The sequence below is a fragment of the Rhinatrema bivittatum genome, chromosome 14 (genome assembly GCF_901001135.1).
Source record: "Rhinatrema bivittatum chromosome 14, aRhiBiv1.1, whole genome shotgun sequence".
NCBI classification, from domain to species: Eukaryota; Metazoa; Chordata; class Amphibia; order Gymnophiona; family Rhinatrematidae; genus Rhinatrema; species Rhinatrema bivittatum.
Window position 1 is genome coordinate 40,415,706 of NC_042628.1, and position 23,340 is coordinate 40,439,045.

At 43.4% G+C, this 23,340-nt stretch overlaps 1 protein-coding gene across 5 annotated transcripts in view; it reads left to right on the forward strand.

Annotated features, from left to right (window-relative positions):
- The first annotated feature begins 916 nt into the window (after positions 1-916).
- ABCA3 (ATP binding cassette subfamily A member 3) overlaps positions 917-23,340 on the forward strand; it is a 120,630-nt gene continuing 98,206 nt past the window's right edge. The window contains exons 1-2 of one of the 5 annotated variants that reach the window (XM_029577524.1): positions 917-1,161; positions 22,988-23,099. In XM_029577524.1, the coding sequence (XP_029433384.1) occupies positions 23,046-23,099 (54 nt within the window). In that variant the 5' untranslated portion in view covers positions 917-1,161; positions 22,988-23,045. Of the gene's footprint in view, positions 1,162-1,443; positions 1,566-19,156; positions 19,176-22,283; positions 22,348-22,383; positions 22,525-22,987; positions 23,100-23,340 lie in introns of those variants that run through there. The other 4 variants (XM_029577525.1, XM_029577528.1, XM_029577527.1 and 1 more) reach the window with 4 other exon arrangements.

Sequence of the window (23,340 nt, forward strand, 5' to 3'; positions counted from 1 at the left end):
GTACGTACAGGGAATAGTAGTTGTGCCTGCTTTATAGGATATTAGCTCTGATGATGCCATTTCTAAATGGTGTCAGTCTGAAATACCACACAACACAAACTCCCTCCACTCTTCAACATATACCCACATAAGACAGACTACACCTGCTTCCAACAGGTGCTCCTCCTTACCCCGTGTTGCTTAAAATCAACCCTGCCCCACTACTGCTGGGTGCAGCCAGGACATGTACGAAACCCTTCCCCTTCCTAATTCAAATAACATGACAGTTTTTGTGTGTTGCTACTCTTCCTACATAAAAATGGTTAAAGAAAAATAGAAACCAATTATGTTACTTAATGTACTGCAATTTCATAAAAACCATGCCTCATAACAGTAAAAAGAAATTACAATAACAAAGACAAGTGCCAGGGTCCAGTGCTGCTCTGTTTTGTTGCTGATCAGATTACGTTTCTAGCCTAGAGCCAGAATACCACATTTTTCCTACTCTAGCTGTTCTCTCATATGTCTTCCCCCAGGATTATATTTCCTGCTCCTTTTGTAGGTCTTCTTTGATTTTCTCTCTGTTTTGGGAAACGAGTATTGCTGGGGCTCAGTTCAATTTCTGTCTACATAATTCTAGTTCTAGCTTGCGGTCACTTATCCTATACGTGATGAGCTCACTACTGCTGGAGCCGAAAGGGAAGTTGCTACTGTCACGGCCTCCCTCTTGTACGGCTCTCCCTCTCATTACAACATTAAACGTCGGGCCGGCAGAGTCTGGAGGGTCACCCCCTGCCTGGGTCCTCCTTGGACCTGGCTTCCCCGGCTGACATTGCCTCCTGAAAGCACAAAGGCTCGGCTTTAAAATACATAAATAAGAAACCAAGCCTCCCCGCCCCGGTTAACCCTCACCCCGCTCGCGCTGACGCCGGTCACCTGACCTGGCTCCTGCCGGTCACGTGACGCTCCCAGAAGCCGGCGCCGCCGGAGCCTGAGGCCCCCAGCATATCCCCCACCACCTCCCCCCAGCGGAATTCAAGAGCAAAGACTCCTCTGGGAGGGGGCTCCGAGCGCCGGTGTCCCGGAGATGTGTGCGGGAGGAGGGCAGTCTGGGAGCTGGCAGGAAGCGCTGCGTAACCCGTTCTTCCCGGCCCTGGCCTTCGCGGTGCAGCCTGCAGAAGGGTGAGTCCGTCCTGCACCGTCAGGGCTGCTTTCCCCTTTCTGTTTCTTTACGTTTTTTGCGCCGGTTCTGAATTTCAGGGTTGGGGAAAAGCAGCTCCTGTTAGCCTCTTGCAGAGCTTTAAGGGGCTTCTTGTATGTGGGGTTACGTTGGAGTTGGGCGTGAATGCAGTAAGAAGCTGTTAGAGCCGGTCAGGTCTTGCTAGAAACGAGTAACGTGGGTTGCAGCCAATTGGGACCGAGGCCGTGGGCGGGACTTGCTGCAGGTAGGCTTGTTGTTGGCAGGTGCGCTCTACCTGTGTCGGAGGGAACCTGGGAGCGAGTCAGCGCCCCTTCCTCTGCCTTCTATTCTGCATTCAGCCCTTTGGAGCAGTGCTTTTAACGTGGAGAAATTACTGTTCACAAAGGTAAATGGCTCACCTTTATGACGTTACTTCGTAATCTTTTAAATGCAATGACCCAAAAATGACGACGTAAGTAGCTACTTTATGTAGCTTCTTTTGTCCTAGTTAGGAACTGGCTTATGGGAGTTCATGCTTTCACTGCACCTGCAGGTTTTGCATGACACTTCTGAATATTATGCTAGAACTAGGTCAGATCCATTTCACTGTGAAAACCCAGAAACTGTTTCTCGTAGAAGAATCAGTAATAAACCAGAATAGTGGTTCTCATTTCCTCCAACAAGCGACCAGAGACAAGGCTTGTGAAATCTGGAACAAAGAACTAAAATCGGATCAATTACTCATTGTGAGTTTCTTTTGTTTACGTCAGTGGATAACATTGAGAGCACTGTGAACGGAATACTTGCTGCTTCTGAGAAAGTAATAAGGTAAAGGTCTGACATAGGCTGGTGGGAATCCACTAGCTTGTAGTGCCCTTAAAACAAAAAAAAAACCAAACCTTTTTTTTTTTATCAGCAAGTGAGTAATTGTCTGTAGCACTTTGGAGTATTTGGGTACTGGAGTACTAAGAGAAGTCCTGACTTACTGTTATGTCCGCAAATGAAAGATATCCTTGAGTCTTCAATTTACACTGTCCTGTCATCTCAGCCAAATATGCTTTTTGAGATCACTTGGTAAAACAGCGAAGATTTCAGTGGTGCTACCTTAATGCAACAAAGACATCTCATAGACCTCTCTAGTTTGCAAATAAGATCTAGAAATGGGAGTAGGGTGTCAAATTCCCCTGGCATGATTATGGGAGAGCTCTATGCCTAGGGGGAATGTTGTCATCTATTTCCCTAGTCGGGGGGGCAAGGTACAAATATGATGATGCAAGTAAACCTTCAAGTGTAAAAATAGCCCAGAGTATTCTGAAGGCTTTTCACAGAGAGAGAAACATATTTTGCTTGACAATTTTAAGGAATTAATCTTTTTTAAGTTCATGGGAGCTATGGAGAACATAATTGCATGCCATTTACAAATTAAGCAGGGGCCGAGGGGGCATAATCATTATCAAATATTAGCGTATTCAGTTTTGATGATGTGCCTTGATTATCTATATTCTGCCTGACTGCAGAGTTGGATGCAGTCTTTGTACTGGAAAACCCGATTTGATAACAGGTTTATGAAAATGGCAAAAATCCAATTAATTCTGAAGACTGCATTGGCTTAAATTCTTTTGTATTTTCATTGGCTTTCTGAAGTTTAAAAAAAAATAGTTTCTTATAGAAAAAAATTAACATTTTATTTTATCTAGCATTTATTTTTGTTTCAAAAATTATTTATTGGGAGGAAAACAGTCTACACAATAGTCTGTACATGCAGAATAATTTTCTATACTATCCCAAATAAAATAACAAACATGCCCACATTTGATTATTGTGCTATTCTGAACAAAAATATATTCCTAATATTAGACAGTATCCTAGGCCCCTCGTCCTGCACTCCAGTCCAGCATAAAATGTCTCTGTCCTCCCCAGTTTTTACACCTAAACTGTGGTATCAAGGATCAACTTTTGTGATCTTTTATCCTAATATGTGGCCACCTATTGTACAGTTTTATACTGAATTTCAGTGGCTGCAACTTTTCAGGGAAATGGGGTTTTCAGACTTGGTACAATTAGTGCTGTTTTTAGCAATTTGCAATTGCTTTGTACAGACTTTGAGTTCTTAAGATTTTGGCTGCTTTCTTTTCAGCCCAGCATCTTCCTTCTGCTCTTTTGGGCTTGGAGCTGAATCATCAGGCCTGCCCCTTAGTTCTTTGAATGCAGGGATTGACTGTCGCCCTCACCTTAACCCTGAGGGGTTAGGTTTAGTTGCAAAACCTGATGTCCCAAGGGACTGGGGCTGATGGAGAGGCCAGGGGAACTTGTTTGTATCCTTCACAAGTAGGGGCCTTCGGTTTCAGTTTTTGGTTTTTTTCCCCAGGAATTTTTCAGCATTTATTATAATGAATAAAAATGGGGAAAAAATAACTGATAAATTCCTGGAAAAATAACATAAAAACTGAAAACGAAGGTCCCTATTCGCAAGTTATATCTGGCACAGCCGCAGTCAGCTTCTGAAGCTGAAATTGCTGTGAAAGACATTATCTGAGGCGATTCATGAAGACCTATGCTGAGGCTTTTCTTATCAGTATATTATTGCTCCATATGGAAGACTGTCATACCTAGGCTTATATGAATCAGGTTGTGATTTATCTGACCCAATAATTTTTTGGTTCCTATGCATTTTAAGCTCAATTGGAATCAGCCTGTACTTAGCCTTGAGCCTTCATTTGCAACTGCCAGGATTTCCCCCCCCCCCCCCCCCCCCCCATTCTGTAACATCTCCATCTAGCACAGCAATCACAGCAACAGTCTTTGACCAGGGACCCCAGAACATGGCTCTTTCCAAAACTTGTTACATGTGCATCCTGTGTATGGCCCCTAGGTATGTTGGATGTGTAATGGCTGACATGCCTTCCCCCCCCCCCTCCCCCCAAGGGCTGTGAGCACTGCCATTGAAGCGTCCTCAGGCTGAGGAGCAGAGCCCTAGTTCAGGAATCCAACCCACTGCCACTGAGACCAGTGGGCTGGCCCAAATCAGACATTTTGTTGATAACTAAGGTTGAAATGGAAGTTGTCATCCAAATGGTGCCCCAGCACATCTTACAAGTGGGAGGAGTAGCCTAGTGGTTAGAGCAGTGGGCTCTGAACCAGGAGACCAGGGTTTGAGTCCTGCTGTCACTCCTTGTGACCTTGTGCAAGTCACTTTACCCTCCATTGCCTTAGGTACAAACTTGTAAGCCTTCTGGGGACAGAGAAATACCTACAGTACCTGAATGTAATCCACTTTGAAGTGCCAATAAAGTGGAATATAAAATAAATAAAATATTTTGTTATAAAATCTGCAGTTAATTTTGACATTTTTGGTAGTTGGATTGCTTGAAAACTTCACGTGGCCCATGTTGTGTCCAGGTCCCAGTGCTGGTGGAGAAGTGCTTGACTTTGTGATAGTGTCCTGTCTTTTAGAGAAATATGCTGCCTTGCGGTGTATCTTTGAATCCCATCTTGATGACTGCAAAATAAAAGCACCCTGTGACTTAGCAAAGTGGAGAATGCATGTTTGGCAGACTTCTTTCCTAAGACCTAAATGAAATGCATTTGTCTCAGAGAGTCTGCGGTCTTGTGCCTCGCAAGCAAAGAGTCGTGTGTCCTGAACCTGATCTGAGGTCTAACTAGGAAGTAAATCATATCCCTACTCACATATGACTACGCGAGTGGGTAAAAACCTCCGTATGCTTTGCAATGCTCGAGAACTTCAAAATGCACAAAGGTTACTAGAGGGCTAAGGAATATGAAATTGTGCATCTTCTCTCCTCCCCCACCCCCGACCTGTGTAAAACTGCCCTTCACCAGACTGCATGCTTTCAGCTGCTATGCACCCAAAACACAACTGCAAGGTTGATTTCAGGCCATACAATGTGAGACCACATCAGTCGATAATTTTCTTGCTCTAGATTTCTTTCCTTGGGTCAGTGCGCTTTTGCGGGTTTATAACCCTTGCTGAGCTCTGCGATTCTGTGAGAGAAGGTTGTTGGATGTGCCATCAGTTCCCTCAGGCTCAGCTATCTGAGGCGCAAGAGCGAGCGTTTTCAATTGCTGTCCCAGAACTTTGGAACTTCTTCCCATGACATTTCATCTTACAGACTACACTAAGACCTTTTAAAGGAATGCTTAAGTCATATATATTTGAGCATGCTTTCAATTGACATATTAGATGGCAGTTTATTGTAGCGAGATTACACCTTGCTGATTTTATTATGCTCTTTTGATTGTTTTATTTGCTGCATTCTTTTGTTGTATGTTTTATTTTGTATGTCGCTGTGTTGTGAATTGGCTTGGGCCTCAGTATATGGCAGTATCCAAATTTTAAATAAAGATAACATCTGGAATGAGGTACCACTACCCCTTTGTCTTCAACCGTCCTACCTAATTTTCTGGAAATAGGTAAAGGCATGGCTGTTCAGGCTAGAGGAAGTCCTGGTTGCTCATGAGTAAAGAATCAACTTTCACTATGTCTAGACATAGATTCTATTATAAGAACATAAGACTTGCCATACTGGGTCAGACCAAAGATCCATCAAGCCCAATATCCTCTTTCCAACAGTGTCCAAGCCAGGTCACAAGTACCTGGCAGGATCCCAAAAGGTAAATAGATTCCATGCTGCTTATCTCAAAGATAAGAAGTTCATTTCTGCAACTCCACCTTAATAATGGTTTTTGGAGTTTTCCCCCAGGAACTTGTCCAAACCTTTCTTAAATGCAACTACACTAATAGCTTTCCCCACATCCTTTGGCAGTGAATTCCAGAGCTTAATTATGCGTTGAGTAAAAAAATATTTTTTCTTATTAGTTTTAAATGTATCACCTAGTAACTTTATTGTGTGTCTCCTAGTCTTCATACTTTTGAAGGTGTAAACAACCAGTTAACATTTATTCATTCTATTCTACTCATTATTTTATAAACCTCTATCACATCTCCCCTCGGCCATTTCTTTTCCAAGCTGAAGAGTCCTAACCTCTTTAGCCTTTCCTCACAGGGGGATTGTTCCATCCCCTCTCTCATTTTGATTGCCCTTCTGTGTACCTTTTCTAATTATGTTATATCTTTTTTGAGATGTGGTGACCAGTACGGCACACGGTACTCAAAATGAGGTCGCACCATAGAGCGATACAGAGGCATTATGATATTCTCTGCTTTATTCTCCATTCCTTTCCTGATAATTCCTAGCTTTCTTGGCTGCCGTTGCACACTGAGCAGATTTCAACACATTATCAATGATGATGCCTAGATCCTTTTACTGAAAGGTGACCTTGCATTATGTAGCTATAATTTGGATTATTCTTCCCTAAGTGTATCACTTTGCACTTGTCCATATTAAACTTCATTTGCATGCCCAGTCTCCTAGCTTTGTAAGGTCCTCTTGCAAGTTCTCACAATCCTCTTGTGATTTAACAATTTTGTGTCCTTGGCAAATGTGATCACCTCTTGTTATTCCTATTTCCACTGGTCCCAGAACAGATCCCTGGGGCACTCCACTATTCACCTTTTTCCATTTACCATTTAGCCCTGCTCTCTGTTTTCTGTCTTTGACTGCACATGACCCTACAGCAAATGTTATTGCTAATGTACCTGTCAGTCTACTCTAATTCAGCTGTAATCTGCCTTGTGGCCTTTCTTGGAAAAAGGCAGATTATCAAATTTATTTATTTATTTATTTATTTAACATTTCTTTTATACCGATATCCGTTCGCACATCGTATCGGTTCACAGTGAACAAAAAACCATTGGGCAGTGCCCGTACATATAACATAATATAATATGATGAACTAGGCAACATATAAATAAATGTTTGGGAGGAGCCCTTACATATAACAGGCATCAATGGGTAGATACTATGGAATATAACTATAACTATATACATGAAAGTGCAAAGTACAAAATCATCAGACATAAAGGCGTTCATACCAAGATATCAGTATAACATTCATAGGGGGGTTTTATGTAATAGGGGGTGAGATGGAGTAGGCTTGCTGAAAGAGCCATGTTTTAAGTTTCTTTTTGAAAGTGGGGGTATAGGTCTCTATGCGGATATCATGGGGCAGTGAGTTCCATATGGTGGGGCCGGCAAGAGAAAAGGCTCTGTTAATTGTGGCGGAGAGTTTAAAAGATTTAATAGATTGGGCACGGAGTGTTCCTTGGAGAGCTGGGCGTGTAGGTCTCTTGGAGGTACGAGGTAAGAGGGGGGGGGTTAAGCCAGTTGAGGTTGGAATTTACTAGACTCTTATGTATGATCGAGAGTGTTTTATAAAGAATTCGTGACTGTATAGGGAGCCAGTGTAGTTCAATAAGTGTGGGGGTGATGTGATCTCTTTTCTTTGTGTTTGACAATATCCGAGCGGCGGCATTTTGTAGGAGTTGAAGTGGCTTAGTGTGTGTTGCAGGAATGCCAAGTAAGAGCGCATTAAAATAGTCAATCTTCGATAAAATAATAGCTTGGAGGACTGTACGGAAATCATTGAAGTGTAGTAGGGGTCTGAGTTTCTTTATTGTTTGGAGTTTAAAATAGCAGTCTTTTATGATGGATTTGATGAATGGTTTAAATGAGAGGTGATTATCAATAATAACTCCTAAGTTGCGAGTGTGCGATGGGAAGTTGGTAGCTGAGTAAGCAGGAGGGATGTCTGGGATCGGTTGCCTATTAGATATGATTAATAGCTCAGTGTTGTTGGAATTAAGAGCTAGGTGCATGTCCTTTAGGAGTTGGTTGATAGAGGAAAGACAGGATTCCCAGCTGTGTAAAGCAGTTTGGATGGTGTCAGAGAAAGGGAAGATGATTTGCACATCGTCAGCATAAATAAAATGCTTGATGTGCAGGTTAGTGAGAAGCGTGGTAAGGGGAAGCATGTATATATTAAATAGCGTGGATGAGAGTGAGGAACCTTGGGGTACACCTTGGGGAAGACTGATGGGATCAGATTCATTGTTGTCCATTGTGACAGTGAAAGTGCGATTTTGGAGATAAGATTGCATCCAATCAATGGCCTTGCCAGTGATCCCAATATTTCTGAGTATGTTGAGTAGGACATCGTGATTGACTGTGTCAAACGCAGCCGAGATGTCAAGTAATGCAATAAGGTAGGGGGATCCGGAGTCGGTTCCTTTGATAAGGGTATCGTGCAGGGAGAGGAGCAATGTTTCAGTACTTAAATGCTTCCTGAAACCATATTGGGTAGGAGGGAGGATGTTGTTCTGTTCAAGGTGATCGGACAGGCGTGAGTTCACCAGCTTCTCAAGAGCTTTAGCTAGGAGGGGTAGGTTGGACACCGGTCTGTAATTAGAAAGGGTGGTGGGGTCAAGGTTGGATTTTTTGAGTAGTGGTTTAACTATAGCTTGTTTCAGAAAATTCGGGACAAAGCCATGCTCTAGGGAACAGTTGAAAATAAACAAAGCAAATTCACCATTTCTTATAATATGGGTAACAGAGTCACCGAACACACAATAAAACACACTAACTCCTGAGTGGAATCAAAACAGTCTGCTGCTTTATTACAGTACATAACCAGAAGCCTTAGCTGGTAGTACACCAAAAATGACTAACCCATCCGCCACCACTCAGCAAAATGAACACCTCCAGGCCACCCGGCCTGCAGACTACTGGCATTTCGATACCACAGCTCCCACGATCCCCGCCTCAGCTCGGCAAGGAGCCGTGCATGGAATAACCGCACCCAATTGTCCCAACCCCACAATTCCAGACATGACCGTTTGGTCAAGTCAGCAAACCATTCAGCATACCGCTGAACTCAAAACCGGCTTGGGCAAACCCGCCAGAGGCGCAGGTAGAAAACTATCCTGAGACCCCCCAAAGATGCGGCCCTAGGAGTTGCTTAGATATGGCAGCCTTCAAAACACCCTCAGCCTTAGCTTTCTCAATAAATTGCTGCAGTAAAATATCAAAGATCGGACCCCACCGCCAGCCCACAGAAGCAAGAAAAGTCACCACCTTGTCAGCTTCTTTCACATATCCCGCCCACGTAGAGGGGCTAAGGATGCTCGCAGCAACTTCTATGCCTCTGGGAACCAAATTCCTAAAGGAAAGGAGGCACTGCGGTCCCACACTGATCTGCCTCTGGAGCAAGCTTCTGAAACTGCGTCCTCTTGCAACGAGAAAGAGAATCAGCTAAAAATGTAGTCGCAACCAGCACATGACAAGACCAAGCAGTCAAGTTTAGCATCATGTAACGTAGCACAAACTCCCGCAAAAGATCAGAGACCATCAGACACTTTGCAGATCTCTTGTTGATAACCTCCACTACACCCAGGTGATCACACCAAAAAAACCCCCCACTTACTTATCACATAAACGAGGGCCCCACAAATACGGCGCCACCACTATCGGAAACAGTTTCAAGAAGGTAATGTTTTTTGTGGTACCAGCCAGCTTCCAATCTTCAGGCCACAACGCCACACCCCAGGAACCCTGACAAATCCCAAAACTGAAGGAACCCCGCTGCATTAGTATACAGCTCCAAATCATGACTCGATCAAGCATTAGACTGCCAAAGTGAAGTACCATTTAACTCCGCCAAAAACTGATCCCAGACGACCCAGTCCTCTCGTATTCTATGAGTAACTTGAATATGATTATTCCTGACTCCAGACAACGCCGCGAAAGCCAATGAAAGAGCACTCTACCCATGGGAATGACCCGCCAGGCAAAGTTCAAACTTCCCAGTAAGGACTGCATCAGCTGCAAGGTCATCTTCTTGCAAAGAAGCCCCTTCCCCATCAACTCTGTCAGGCTTGCCACTGTATCCACAGGCAGCCGAGAAACAGCAGGCAAAGCCCCCCACCAAACCAACGACAAGTGGCCCTGCCACGCACAAAGCCGCTCCCTGCAATAGCGTGATGCAGCTCCTGAGAAGAGAGCGGGCAAGTGAATCTACGGCCTGCTGACGTACAACCCCCTTCCCATAAACTCCTCTCCATTTCCCCACCGCCCTAGAACCCAGCCACCAATCACACTCCCAGCCAACCAATAGTTTTATTTTTTTTTAACTAAATCTACTGACCTTTTGCCCTAACTGTTGAGGAACTGACAATAACCACTCAACCCGAGCCACCCGAGGTGAACCTGGCACCCAAATAACCCCGGGCAACCAGGTAGTAGACCTGCCCGCCCTTGTAAATCAATCTTGAATAGTATAAATGAAAAGATTTTGGAGGGGTCCGAAACAGAGGCGGAAGGGGCTTACGGGAGGTTTCTGGAGATCTCTTCAAGGGACATAGGTGGTAAGAAGGGACAGATAATCTGGGGCCTGTTGATTCACACATTTAAAGAAGAAGCAGAGGGTTTTGAATTTTATCCTGGATTCTTTTGGGAGCCAGTGCAGCTTGAGTAGAATGGACTTTGTGGGGTCTGTTGCTTTGGCCCCTACCAGGGTTCTTGCTGCATTATTTTGCAAGACTTTGGTGCATTTCATACTGTACTGAGAGATGCCATTCAGTACTGGGTTACAGTAATCAGTTTGGCTGGTGATCAATGCATGAATTACAGTGTCTCAGTTGTGTCGGGAAAGGTAGTTGTGTAATTGGCAGATCTGGTGTAAGTGCATAAAGGAGGCTTTTATTATCTTGAGATGCAGGATTTCATTGTGAGATTTTGGTCAAGTTGAATTCCGAGACTACATACTGATTCCTTGGGGTGAAATGGGGTTTCTGACAAAGGTAGAGATATGATGGGATGACCTAGGTGGCTTAGCCAGAGGAGTTCTGATTTGGAGGTGTTTAGTTCAAGTTTTTATAGCTCCTAAGTTAATGGGTTACTGCAGTAAGACAGTTGTTGAAATTAGCAATTGCAGTGGCTCGGTTGGGTCCTACCTTGATTAACCATATTGGAAACATTGCAGATTGTTGCTATGGCTGATGTGCAGCCGAGCATCTTTGTGGTATTCAAGCGCTATGTCTGCATTGTTTGGCCAGTTCAGCCATTCCTGGGATCCAGGGACAAGGCCCATCCCCATGCACAATCTTTATCCGGGCTGAGTGGAGGCCATGTCTGTGCACTGCTACATAGAGCTTTTTGATTTTTTATAAAAAGTTAATTTTTCCTAGAAATAGTACTATCAAATAACATTATAGACCAGTGGGTGAGCATTCAATGTAGTTAACCTTTGAGCTGTGTTGAAATCCTGGTTCGGTATATTAAATGAAAAAATCTTTCATGAATGTGATCTTGCTGTTTATGTATATCTGCCTAGTCCTGTAAAATATAGAAAGTCCATAATATCATTGGGCACTTCTAAACAGGGCTTTTGCTGGTGATTAATATAATTGATACTAAATGTCTTGTTAGGATATTTTTAGAAGCAACAGAATCCTACATGTTAACTAACTGCTGGAAAGACTACAAAAGGAAGTGACTCACTTGAGCATTGGATATAACTAGCACTTTGCAGTCATCAGTACTGCTGGTTCTGCTCCAGAGGAGGCACTTTTGATGGCCATAAGAATGACAGCGGCACTGCTGAATTTGTGATTATCTTTAGGACACTGGGAATATGCAGAACTGAATGGTGGTGCTCTGATTCAGTTCCTCTTTGGACCACCTATAATTTGGCTTTGCACAAGTCACTTAACCTTTCTGAATTTAGACGTAAGCTGTATGGGGAAGGGGGGGGGATATGTTTAGCCCAGTAAATAATCCTTCAGCAGTGTCCATGCTCTGTAGGTAATAAATTCTTTTATACTTCAAACAGCACTAGCCCAGGGCTCTCAGTCAGTATGTTATGGAGAATTCAGGCTTTCCAGAGAGAGTGACTCTGGTGTGTGTGTGTGTGTGACCATACTATTTCTCCAAAGCCTCTTGGGCTACAGCAGCTATGAAGATGCAGGACAATTTTAATTCTTACGAGTTCCTCAATTGTTTGGGAGCTGTCTCAGAATGAAAGAAGGCACAAGCCAGTTCCTCTTCCCTCCTGCACGGTGGGACCCGACGATTGTCCAGCATTGCTCTGACAACCCTAAGCATTCCGTCTGGTCCAGCCTGCCCTCTGTGGCTAGGGATCATCATTTCTGATGTGGCGCCATGGAAATACACACAAAAAGAATGTAAGCTCTACGGAGCAGAGACTATACGATCAAGACGAAAAAGAAAAGAATTAGGGATTTTCACTTATTATGGAAAATGGTTAAAACCAACATGGGTGTGATCAGGAGAGCCAGGGGTTCTGACGTAAAAGCAGCCCCAGAAGAGGGAGGGATTTTAGGTCAGATTTGAATAAATCCAGAGAGGAAGCATTGACTTGCTGACTTGGCTCCTCCTGAACCTAAGTGAAAGACTTCTGCTCAGTGAAGGCAAAAAAAACCCAAAAACCAATAAGAGGAACAGATTAGCTACTGCATATGAACTGAATTCTGTTTCTCAGAATCACAGTTAGCAAAGGAGAGGCAGTGTGCCGGGTTGTTCTTGCCCACAGAATCCCTGGTAAAATTGTCAAATAGCGAAAGAATGTGGGTCAAGGAGTTCGGATTTACCTGTCTTGTGCTGAAACAGGACCAGTGATTCCGCAGGTGGCGACTGTGAAAGTGGAGGTGCAGCGGTGACCTCAGGATAAGAAAGTTCTTAAAAAAATGAGTGGAGGGTTCTGGCATATCTTGCACCATTCTCTGGCTGTCCTAAAATAAGTGACAACACTTTTTTTAGTGCCTTTTCTCTTTTTTTCCTCCTTAAACAATGTAAGAAAAGTGCATATTATTGTGTATCGTATTTATATTTTACAAAATACTCCAGGAAAGCACTTTCTTGGGCCGACTCTGTGGAAGGCTCCTGGTTGGGTCTCAAAGTCCATGTTGGGACGGGACTAGGGATGCTTGAAAGGAAGCTTTCACAGCCCCAGCAGAGAGGGGGAGGGATGTGAAGATGGAGTCGTGATCAGATTCAGGGCCCGTGATTTCAGGGTTCCAGAAGCAGCTCTGGTGCATGGCCCCCTGTCCCGCACTGTTACTGCATGTGGGGTAGAGAATATTCCCATGCTAAACTGCCAGTGTGCTACTTGAGTGCCATGGACGTGCTGCTAAAACAGTGTTTAGTCAAAATGTGTACCTATTTAGTCCAGTGTTAATGTGTATTTATCTAAGGTAGGCAGTGGTTGTTAAATATACTATTGTATAAGAATATAACTTAAAATTTGATTTTCTGCTTTGAAACTAATTTGGAAAGATGGAATATGAAATGTCTATAAATAAAATTGCCCTCTGGATTTAGTCATCACATTTGACTTAAATACACTTGTTCTTTGATTTTTATTTTTTTGTTTATTTGCTTAATCACTTGTGAATGACTTCTCTCCTTCATCTCATCTGACTGTCATCAGGGCTCCATCATGCACAGCCTTTCCCCTTTGTTACTGTCTCTTCCGGTTCTCGTCGGGTATCTCCTCCCATGATGTCATGAACTGCTTTTATTAAGACAGTGTGTGATGGTTCTACTTTAGATGAAAAAATCTCTGATTGCTAACAAAGAATCAAAATGTGAAAGACCACAGCCTCCTGGAACAAGTGCTGTTAAACCACATGAGATCTCTGCAGGCGGCCCAGTGTCGCTTGCTGCCAGGAGTGAAAGAACCAGAAAAACATAACCTAGCCTTGTTCCTTCTCCTGGAAAATTACTTTTATTAAACTTTTTTTTAAATTTCTTTACCAGTATATATTCTTTTCTTTTAAGATTCCTAGTCCCTGAACATACCCAGATCAGTCCAGAAAAGTGGGTTGTGTATCCCTACCAGCAGGTGGAGTCAGAGAACAATTAGAACTTTGGGCACTGCTACATAACGAGAGTGCCACCTGCAGTCCCTCAGTATTTCTCTGACTCCAGCAGGTGGTAGGGTGCATCTCCTGCAGTCTTAGTTTGTTTCAGGGTAGTTAGGAAATTTATTTTATTTTTCCTTCTCGTTTGCTTCCTGAGGTGTTAGGCACCTTCGTGGGCCATCTCTCAGTGGAAGCCAGGCGTCCGGGGGGGGGGTTAGACACCCTTGACTGTGTTTCGCCCACTCCGTCCCGGAGTGTACAGGCCGGGGGCTCCTGGTCTTCCTACCCCCGAAGCTGCTGCCTCGACCCTTGTTAGTGCAGGCTTCAGTAGTGTAATTGTTTAAAGTTAGTTGTTTAAAAAAAAAAAAAAAAAAGTCTCTTCAGTTTGAGGGTAAGGAGTCGGCACCGGGGGAGCCTGCTGTGCAGCAGGCTGTGGGGACAGCTTTGAGCCGTCGCAGTTTCGTTTCCTTCCTCTCCCGGGGCTCCGGGTTGATAGTGAAGGTAGGCAGTGTGTGTACCGGGTCCAGGCTGCGTTTTCAGCACCCGGGTGGCTGAACAGTGTGGTTCCTCGCGGAGGCCTTGTTTTTCTATTTTTCTATTTTTTTTCCTGCGCTGCTGGCGGCGCTCGCACAGCTGCAGGTCTCGAGCCTATTTTTTTCTTCCCTCAGCTCCTCTGACCACGTGGCTATGCAGCCCGGCATGGTGCCGTGAAAATCAGCGGTCTGCCACTCCTGTGGGCGTGTGGGCAGAATTTGAACTCTGCGTCATTGTGCCCAGACTGCTCCGGTTTGGAAGGCCCGTCGGGGTGGCCCCTCCCCCGCACGGGGGGTGACTCGCGATACTCTGAGCAAGAAGAGGATTCCCCCCCCCCTCCCGCTTTGGTCCTCATGGCAGTAGATCCGATGTTGGGGACTGCTCGGCCCGCCGGATTTCGGAATTGCAGGCATTGTCGTGCCACGATCCCTTTCTTCGGATTATGACGGTAGAATTTCCCTGCGCACGGTTCCCTCATTCCTTCCCAAAGTGGTTTCGGCCTTCCATGTCAATCAGGCGTTGGATTTTCCCGGTTTTCAGCACTGGGCTCGGGATTCCTCTCAGGGCAGGGATCTTCATCTATTGGATGTCCGGCGTATATTGCTGCGCTACCTGGAGGTTACTAATAATTTCCGATGTTCGGAAAACTTGTTTCTCCTGTTTGGGAGGCATAAACAGGGTGACAAGACGTCTAAGGCGACCATCTCTCGTTGGATTAAGGAAGCCATTGGCTCCTCCTACATTTCCCGAGGGCATCAAGTGCCGTTGGGTCTCAGAGCACACTCAACCAGGGCACAAGCGACCTCTTGGGCGGAGTGTCAACTCCTGTCGCCTCAGGAGATTTGTAGGGCGGTAGTGTGGTCTTCTTTACACACTTTCACTAAAGATTATCGCTTGGACGTTAAAGCTGATGATGAAACGTCCTTTGGTGAGAGTGTATTGCATGTGGGTCTTTCAGGTTCCCGCCCAGTGTAGGGTGGCTTGGGTACATCCCACTTTTCTGGACTGATCTGAGTTTGTTCAGGAAATGAAAATTGGTTCTTACCTGCTAATTTTCGTTCCTGTAATACCACAGATCAGTCCAGAGGCCCACCCCTTTCTTCAGATACCGAAAGACTGCATTGCCTTATGATTTGCTGTTTTTTTTTAATTTGTTTTTTTTTATTACAGAGCTCTGTGTTTACAGTTACTCGATGGAGCAGTTTCTGAGTCTATTTGTTGAGGCCGCAGGTTGTCGGGTTTTTTTTTTTGGGGTTTCAACCTCGGCTGCTAGTTAGTTCTGTTAGTGTGGGCTTGGGTACAGGCCAATACTGAGGGACTGCAGGTGGCACTCTCGTTATGTAGCAGTGCCCAAAGTTCTAATTGTTCTCTGACTCCACCTGCTGGTAGGGATACATAACCCACTTTTCTGGACTATTCTGTGGCATTACAGGAACGAAAATTAGCAGGTAAGAACCAATTTTCATTTCTTCCTATGCTACCTCCTCCTCTCAGCAGCAGTGGACTTCTTGTTGTGGTGCTCATAGGCCCTGTCCTACTCATAACGTGTAATAAAGAGTAGTGAAAAGGCAGTGAAACACTTTTTTGAAATGTCACATAAGGACAGTATCCTTGTTCTGTTGTTTGTTTTGGTTTTTTTTACTTTTCAGCATAAGAACTCTAAAATTACTAATAAGTATTGTGTAATATTTCTTCAATTTTGTGCTTCGCTTTTCCTAAACAAACTATCACTATAGGCTAAATAGAAAATGGTGTATTATCAAAAAGAACTGGGCTTCAGAGCTACAAGAGCTATGCTGAGAATCAACAAGGTCATTTTGGCAGTGTAGTTAGTTGCAGGCCCATTAGCATATAAGGCAAGGAATAATTAGCATGGAGAGTGAGAGCAAATTATTATATGGCCATTCAGATTACTTGTTTATAATAGAAAGCCAGTAGTAGAAATTGACAATTGTGTAACCTAGTTTAGGGGTTGCAAATGTACAACTGTAAATTCTATATGATGCCTTGTTACCAGTAAAATCATTTGAGAAAGGGAGTTTTATGCCGGTGCATTGCAAAGCACTCTGCCAGTCTCTCTCTCCATAAGGTCTTATTATAAAATAATCTGTCAGATAATCTAATATCTAAATAAACAGCTTTTCTTTAAAGCTATTGGCTCTAAGCGTTTATTTCAGAGAACCACAATATTCTGCTAGGATTCCCACCCCACCCCCAAGGGTCTGTGAGCTCTGCCTCTGCAGCATCCACAGCCCTCTGCCACTATGAGGAACTGAAACTGAGTCCAGCCCGGATCTCCCTCGTAACAGCCCCCAGCCTGAGGAAGGAACACTTTGAGAGAGGATCATCTTCGTGCAAGTTGGGTTACAGTCTGCCGTGTTACTGCTGACTGAGCACCTTTCAGCACAGCTGGCTTGCAGCTTTAGTTCTTATTTAAGCAAAGTTTAATTGACATGAGATAAATACTGCACTTTGAGTCTGCATGTGACCATCAAGCTTGTGGCTTGGGTGACTGATTCCCTAATGTGCCTCTGCCGGCATGCTCTCTGTGATTCTGATTTGTGACTTGAGATGTGAACTATTTCTCTTAGAGGAACAATGAAAACTTTTTCTGGGAAGGAGGGCTTACAGCAAGGGAACGGATATTCATTTAGAAGTGTTTAAGGTTTGTCTTTTGGTTTTTTTTTTTTAAATGTTGACTGTATGAAAACTCTCTCTTGAAAGAGCCTCAGCTTGATCAAAAGTGGGTTTTGAAAGCACAAAGTATTTACTCAGGATGGGGTCGGGATGAGAGCATGCACTTCAAGGCCCTGCTGCGTTCTCTGTATGGAATTTCCACATTTTTCTCTGTTTGCGAAGGATTCATCGTTTTAATGTCAAGTATCTCTTACGAAATGCATTCCCCCCCCCCAAAAACAGGTTCAGCAGTCTGGCAACATCCACAGTGTCAATAGTGAAAAGGAGACCATGGTGCACTCTGTAGGGTGGGAAGGTTTTTAATGCCAAAGGTAATGGGGACAGCTTAAGGGGCAGAGATATTGAGACACGAATATAGTAAGCGCCCCAGTAAAGATAATGTAATAAACTGCCCAGAATCAAGGTTCCAATATCCAGAAACAGAATGCTTGATGAAGTTGCTGCTTAAGGAACTAAAATGTTGGAGCTTTGAAGTTCATTAAATATGGGACTCATTCCTATTTTTTGTTTTTCTTCCTAGTGTGGTGCCTGCTTTGTGTCAAAAATATAACCATGAGTTCAGCAATTTAAGTTTTGTATGTAAATACATTTTTTGTTAGCTCCTCCTTTCCCAGTCCATCTGTTGCAAATCTGAGTAAATAGCTAGAGGCTGCTGTGGAGCGGGGACTTGCCTCAGGAGTGTTTACTTGTAAAGTTACTATTTCTGCACTTATTCCTCTGGTCCATGCTGGAAACTGCTTCCCTTTGCCTGCATATTTCTGCCCCAGGCTGCATCCTGTCTGAGGGCAGGTGACTTGTGGTCTTTTGTCATTCAGCACAGGGTGTAGATAATTTCTCAGCGAAATTGGTATGGCAATAAATATTTTTGTAAAAATATTAGTCGTTTCTCTCTGCAAGATGTGGAAAGGTAGTATGGGTCCATTATGGGCATATAATGGGTCTTACATAAGAATTGCCATGCTGGGTCAGATCAAGGTCTATCGAGCCCAGCATCCTGTTCCTGACGATGGTCAATCCAGGTCACAAATACCTGGCAGATCCCATAAAGTAGATCTGTTTCCTGTTACTCCTTCCCAGGGATAGCAATGGCTTTCTTCAGTCTATCTGGCTAATAATGTGCTACAGACTTTTCTTCCAGGAACTTGTCCAAATCTCTTTTAAACCCCCTACTATTCTAGTTGCTTTGCTTTGATAACATCCTCTGGCACCAGATTCCTCAGCTTCATAGTGGGTTGAGAGAAAACTACTTTCTACAATTTGTTTTAACTCTGCTGATTATTTCATGGAGTGTCCCTTTCTTCTAGTACTTGTTGAATGGGTAAATAACCGTCCTTTATTTATATTTCACTTTTTGGCACTTCAAAGCAGGTTATATTCAGGTACAGTAGGTATGTCCCTGTCCCCAGAGGGCTCACAGTCTAAGTTTTGTTCCTGAGGCTGAAGGTCACAAGGAGCGGTGGTGTGATTTGAACCCTGGTCTCCCTAGTTCATAGCCCACTACTCTAACTTCTAGGGTAAGCCTCCATTGCAACTAACTTATGATTTTATAATCTTCTATCATGTCCCCTCTCAGCCCTTTCTTTTCCAGTCTGAAGATCCCTAACTTCTCATCCTAGGGAGCTATTTCATTCCTGATATCAATTTTGTTGCTGCAACTGTACCTTTTCTAGTTCCACTATTATCTTTTTTGAGACAGTGCTACCAGAATTGCACCCAATACTTATGGTGCAGTTGCTCCATGGCTCAATACAGAGGCAACCTGATATTTTTTGTTTTATTCTCTATTCCTTTTTAGATCATTCCTAACATTCTATTTGCTTTTTTTTTTTAATACTTTATTTTTATTTTCAGTTGAATTGCAATACAAGAATACTGTGGCTTTGGAAATGGATGAGCCATCAATGAAATACAATAAAGGCAAAAATATCTCCAGAACACAATCAGAGTCATCTGTACAAAGACCACATAATCGAGAAAGAGAGAACTTATGTAAGGAAAATACACAATTTTAATTAATAGGACCTGCAAATTAAGTGGTTAAACCTTCAGGAAGCTAGTTAACACTTCTGTTTTTGAATAGGGTCAGTAAACATATATTTAACACCAGAAAAATTGATTAAACATTTGCAGGGAAATCTTAATAAAAAAGATGTGCACCTAGGGTCAAAACCCTAGGTTTTTTCAAAAGAAAAAAATGTCCTCTTGGACTGTGTCTCCTTTACAACATCTGGAAAGATAGACATAGACTGACCCAAAACCAAAGCATGCTTCAAAGGAAAAAATAAGTGCAAAGTCCATTGTCAACTTCTTTAACAAAGGTAACAATGAGTGACGCTCTCTCCATATTCTCACCCTCTGAAGAAGTCTGTTCCAAGAACGCAGTGAGATCTATTCCATCAGGCAAATCCTGAGAGAGTTTCTGAGGAAGCTTTGTGTTTTGGTAGTCTCTGGCACCATCTCTTTAGAAACTCTTAAAAATTCAAGGGAGAATCTCCTCAGCATTTCTCTAGGTGAGATTAATGAGCGGCAAGGAAAATTTTTAAAAATCTCAAATTACAACACCTGAGAGAGTCCCCCATATTTTCTATCTTCTGATGCACTGTTTGCGAATGTTTAATCAGAGACATCAGTTTCTTGAGATTTCAGTAACTGACTGTTCAGCTAATATTGCAAATGGTTATTGACAGAGAGCGAAAGACCTTGAACCATCCCAGAGATGGGATGTCTAGTGGACTTGACTGACTGATCCAGCTTACTGATAGCAAACCATAAAATTTCTAAGTGGATAATTCCAGGTTTAAAAACTGGAAGTTGAAAGTTAGTCCCAGCTCCAAGGTGAGACAATAGCGGACCCAGTTTCTAAAGTCTTAGGAGCCTTCACATCCCCAGTAATGTCAGAAGAGACTATTTTCTATTTGACACTACCAGGAGACTCACCAGACCAAAATAAGCCTGCCCTCAGAGGAATAGGCCCAACGGGGCTGAGAGAGGCTATTTTCTCATCTTGAATGGAGCTTAAAGCTCCAAGTTCCTCAGTTCCCAACATACCTCGTTCAGCAAAAAATTATGGGCTCACCGACCTTGATGTTGAGGGTAGAGGAGAAGACACTGATGTGATAGATTTTACACTCCCCTTCCTCTTCTTTCCCCTCGGACCACAAGAAATGCAGAGAGAGAGAACTGTATGCAGGGGCGTTCCCCCTTGGGCGTGCAACACTCAGTGCACCGGTAGCGGCGTGCTGCTGTGTACCTCGTTTTAAGCACCGGGTGGCTGTAGGTGGTAACTCCGGTGCAGGGACAGTGCTGGTATTCTCTCCACTATTTCCCCATTCTATTTGCTTTTTTGACCTCTGCCACGTACTGAGCCAAGGAATTCAATGTATTGTCCACAAGGACTCCAAGGTGCTTTTCCTGAATGGTGACTCCCAATACAGAACCCATCATTGCATAACTGTAGTTGAGATGGTTTTTCACTATGCACTTTATTTTATGCTTTTCCACGTTAAATTTTGTCTGCCATTCAGTTGCCCAGTCACATAGCCTCTGCAATACCTTGCAAACTGCTGCTGTTTTAACTACTTTGAATAATTTTGTGTCATTTACAAATTTGATCACCTCACTTGTCATTCATTCCCTTTTCCAGATCATTTATGAATATGTTAAACAGCACGGGTCCCAGTACCAATCCCTGTGCTACTCCACTAATGATTTTTCTCCATTTGGATAACTGACCATTTCATCCAACCTTGGTTTCATGTATTGTTGCCAGTTATTTTATACTGGGACACTGCCTCCTATCCCATAACTTTTGTAATTTCCTGAGAATCTGTCATGGACATGCCTTCTGAAAATCCAAATATACTATGCCAACCAGTTCACTTTAATCTATATGTTTACACCTTCCAAAATATCAGAGAGATTGGTAAAACAAGGTTTCCCTTGGCTAAAACCATTTTGACTCTTCCCTGTTAAGCCATGTCTATCTATATGACCAGTGATCTTTTTTTTAAAATGAAGTCTACTAGTTTGCATCACATTGGCATCAGGCTGGATAGTCAGTAGTTTCCCACATCCCTCCTGGAGCCCTTTTTGAAAAGCAGCATCACATTGGCCACCTCCCAGTCTTGGGCATCACAGCTATTTTCAATGAGAGGTTAGCGGGTTCATGTTTGGTTCTTTCAGAACTCTGGGGTGGATACCATTCAGTCCCTGTGATTTGTTACTCCTTGGTTTGTCGATCTCATCTGTTATATCCTCCATTGTCGCAGATATTTTGTTTTAGTTGCTCAGAACCTCCATCAGTAAAGGAGTGTTTCAGACATACTCCTCGGTAAATACTGAAACAAAGAATTCATTTAATTTTTCTCCTATTTCCTTGTTCTCCCTGAGCCATCCCTTTTACCCCTCAGTCATCTGGTGACCCAGCTGACTCCCTCAAAGGTTTTCTGCATTGAATGTATTTGAAAAAGTTTTATTTATTTATTTGCCTCACTGGCAAGCTTCTTCTCAAATTCTCTTGGGCTGTCTTACTACTTTTTTACATCTATATTGCCCGTGCTTATGCTCTTGCCTATTTTCATCATTTGGGTCTGCTTTCCTTTTTTTTTTTTTTTTTAAAGATTCCCTTTTAGCTCTAACAACTTCCTTTACCTCATGCTGGCAGTCGTTTGATCTTCCTTCAGCCTTTTTTAATGCTTGATATACATTGTACATTTACCCATCACGTTTCATTCATTGGTTAGATTGTTTTACCATTACAGACTCCACTATATTCTTTTTTTTTTTTTTTCCTCTCTCTCTCTATTATTGTTGCTTCTCTCTTTCCTGTTGCTCCTCGTTTTATGTTCGGTTTTCACTTTTTCCTCTTCGCAGTCTCTTTTCTCTTTGTCACTGGTTGTCTCTCCTTGGTCTCATCTCCCCCCCCCCCCCCTCCATCTTGGCATGTTGTGGCAGTGTGGGAAGGCAGCCTCTGAACTTGGCTCCCACTCCTAGAATTTAAGTTCTGCTTGCATCAGAGATGTGTGAGCACTTGGTTTTTGAATAAACACCTTGAGATCCGGTAGGTACAAAGCCAGTGCAAACAAGAGGGAGGGATGTCAGAAAGAGAATTTACTGTGTATGGCTTTCCAAAGCGTCTCTTGCTGATCTGGGAAAGCAAAAGGTAATCCGATATTTATGGGAATCCGTGGTGGCTCCTTCTTCAGATGTGACCTGTGGGATCTGGGTGGCTTCAAAAGCTTATATATTGTGGGTTAATTCTTTTGGTTCTTAAAGAATTGCAATTGGCAAAGTATCCAGTTTTCTGCAGGACCGGCCTGGCTTCTGGAATATTGATATGGTAAATAAGTTGTGCTGCTTCCGAATGGGGGAAAAAATGGGAAAATTGGCTGTTCAGTGCTGCAGGTCTGGGCTGAGCTCCAGAGGGGGGCTCCTCGGAGGATTTATTTAATGTTACAGCACAGAACTGAACCTTAGAGTAGAATGTTAATAGGCAGCAGGATGCCATGTGCACCCACAGGGCTCAAGATGCACAAAGGAGAGAGGTTAAGTAACCTGCTTGAGTTCATGGAATGAGTGATGAAAATGGGAGTAGGAAATAGTATTTTGACTGTCTGTTTTCACAGCTCTGTGCTCATACCCAGGTGGGCTACCTACCACAAGTTAACATGTACTTGAACTGACTTGCTTCAAATTTTCCTTCATCGTGTCCGCATTCTTACTGTTAGCTTGTTAAGTTTGAGGAAAAGCAGTATATATCAGCTTTAAACCCGAGTACTTCACATATTGCTCTTTCCTTGCAGTATCTAGAGATGAGGTGTGGAGCTGCGGCGGCGTGAGTGCACTCTGGCCTGCAGAAGGATGGCAGTGTTACGGCAGTTCAAGCTCCTGCTTTGGAAGAACTACATCTTGCAGGTGTGTCCATATCGGGGTAGAGGATGGCAGAAGAGCAGGGGGAGGGAGTGAAGTTGGGGGTAACCAGCTCCAGTTCTTGAGAGCCGTAAACTGGTCTTGTTTAAAGGCTAACCAGTATTTGCAAATTATATTATTTTAATTAGACATTGAGTCCTTTCTGTGGATAAAATAGTGTTTTACCTGCTGAGATGGGCTTTTGGAAAATTGCCCATCCTTTATGTGGATAAAAGTACATGTGGCA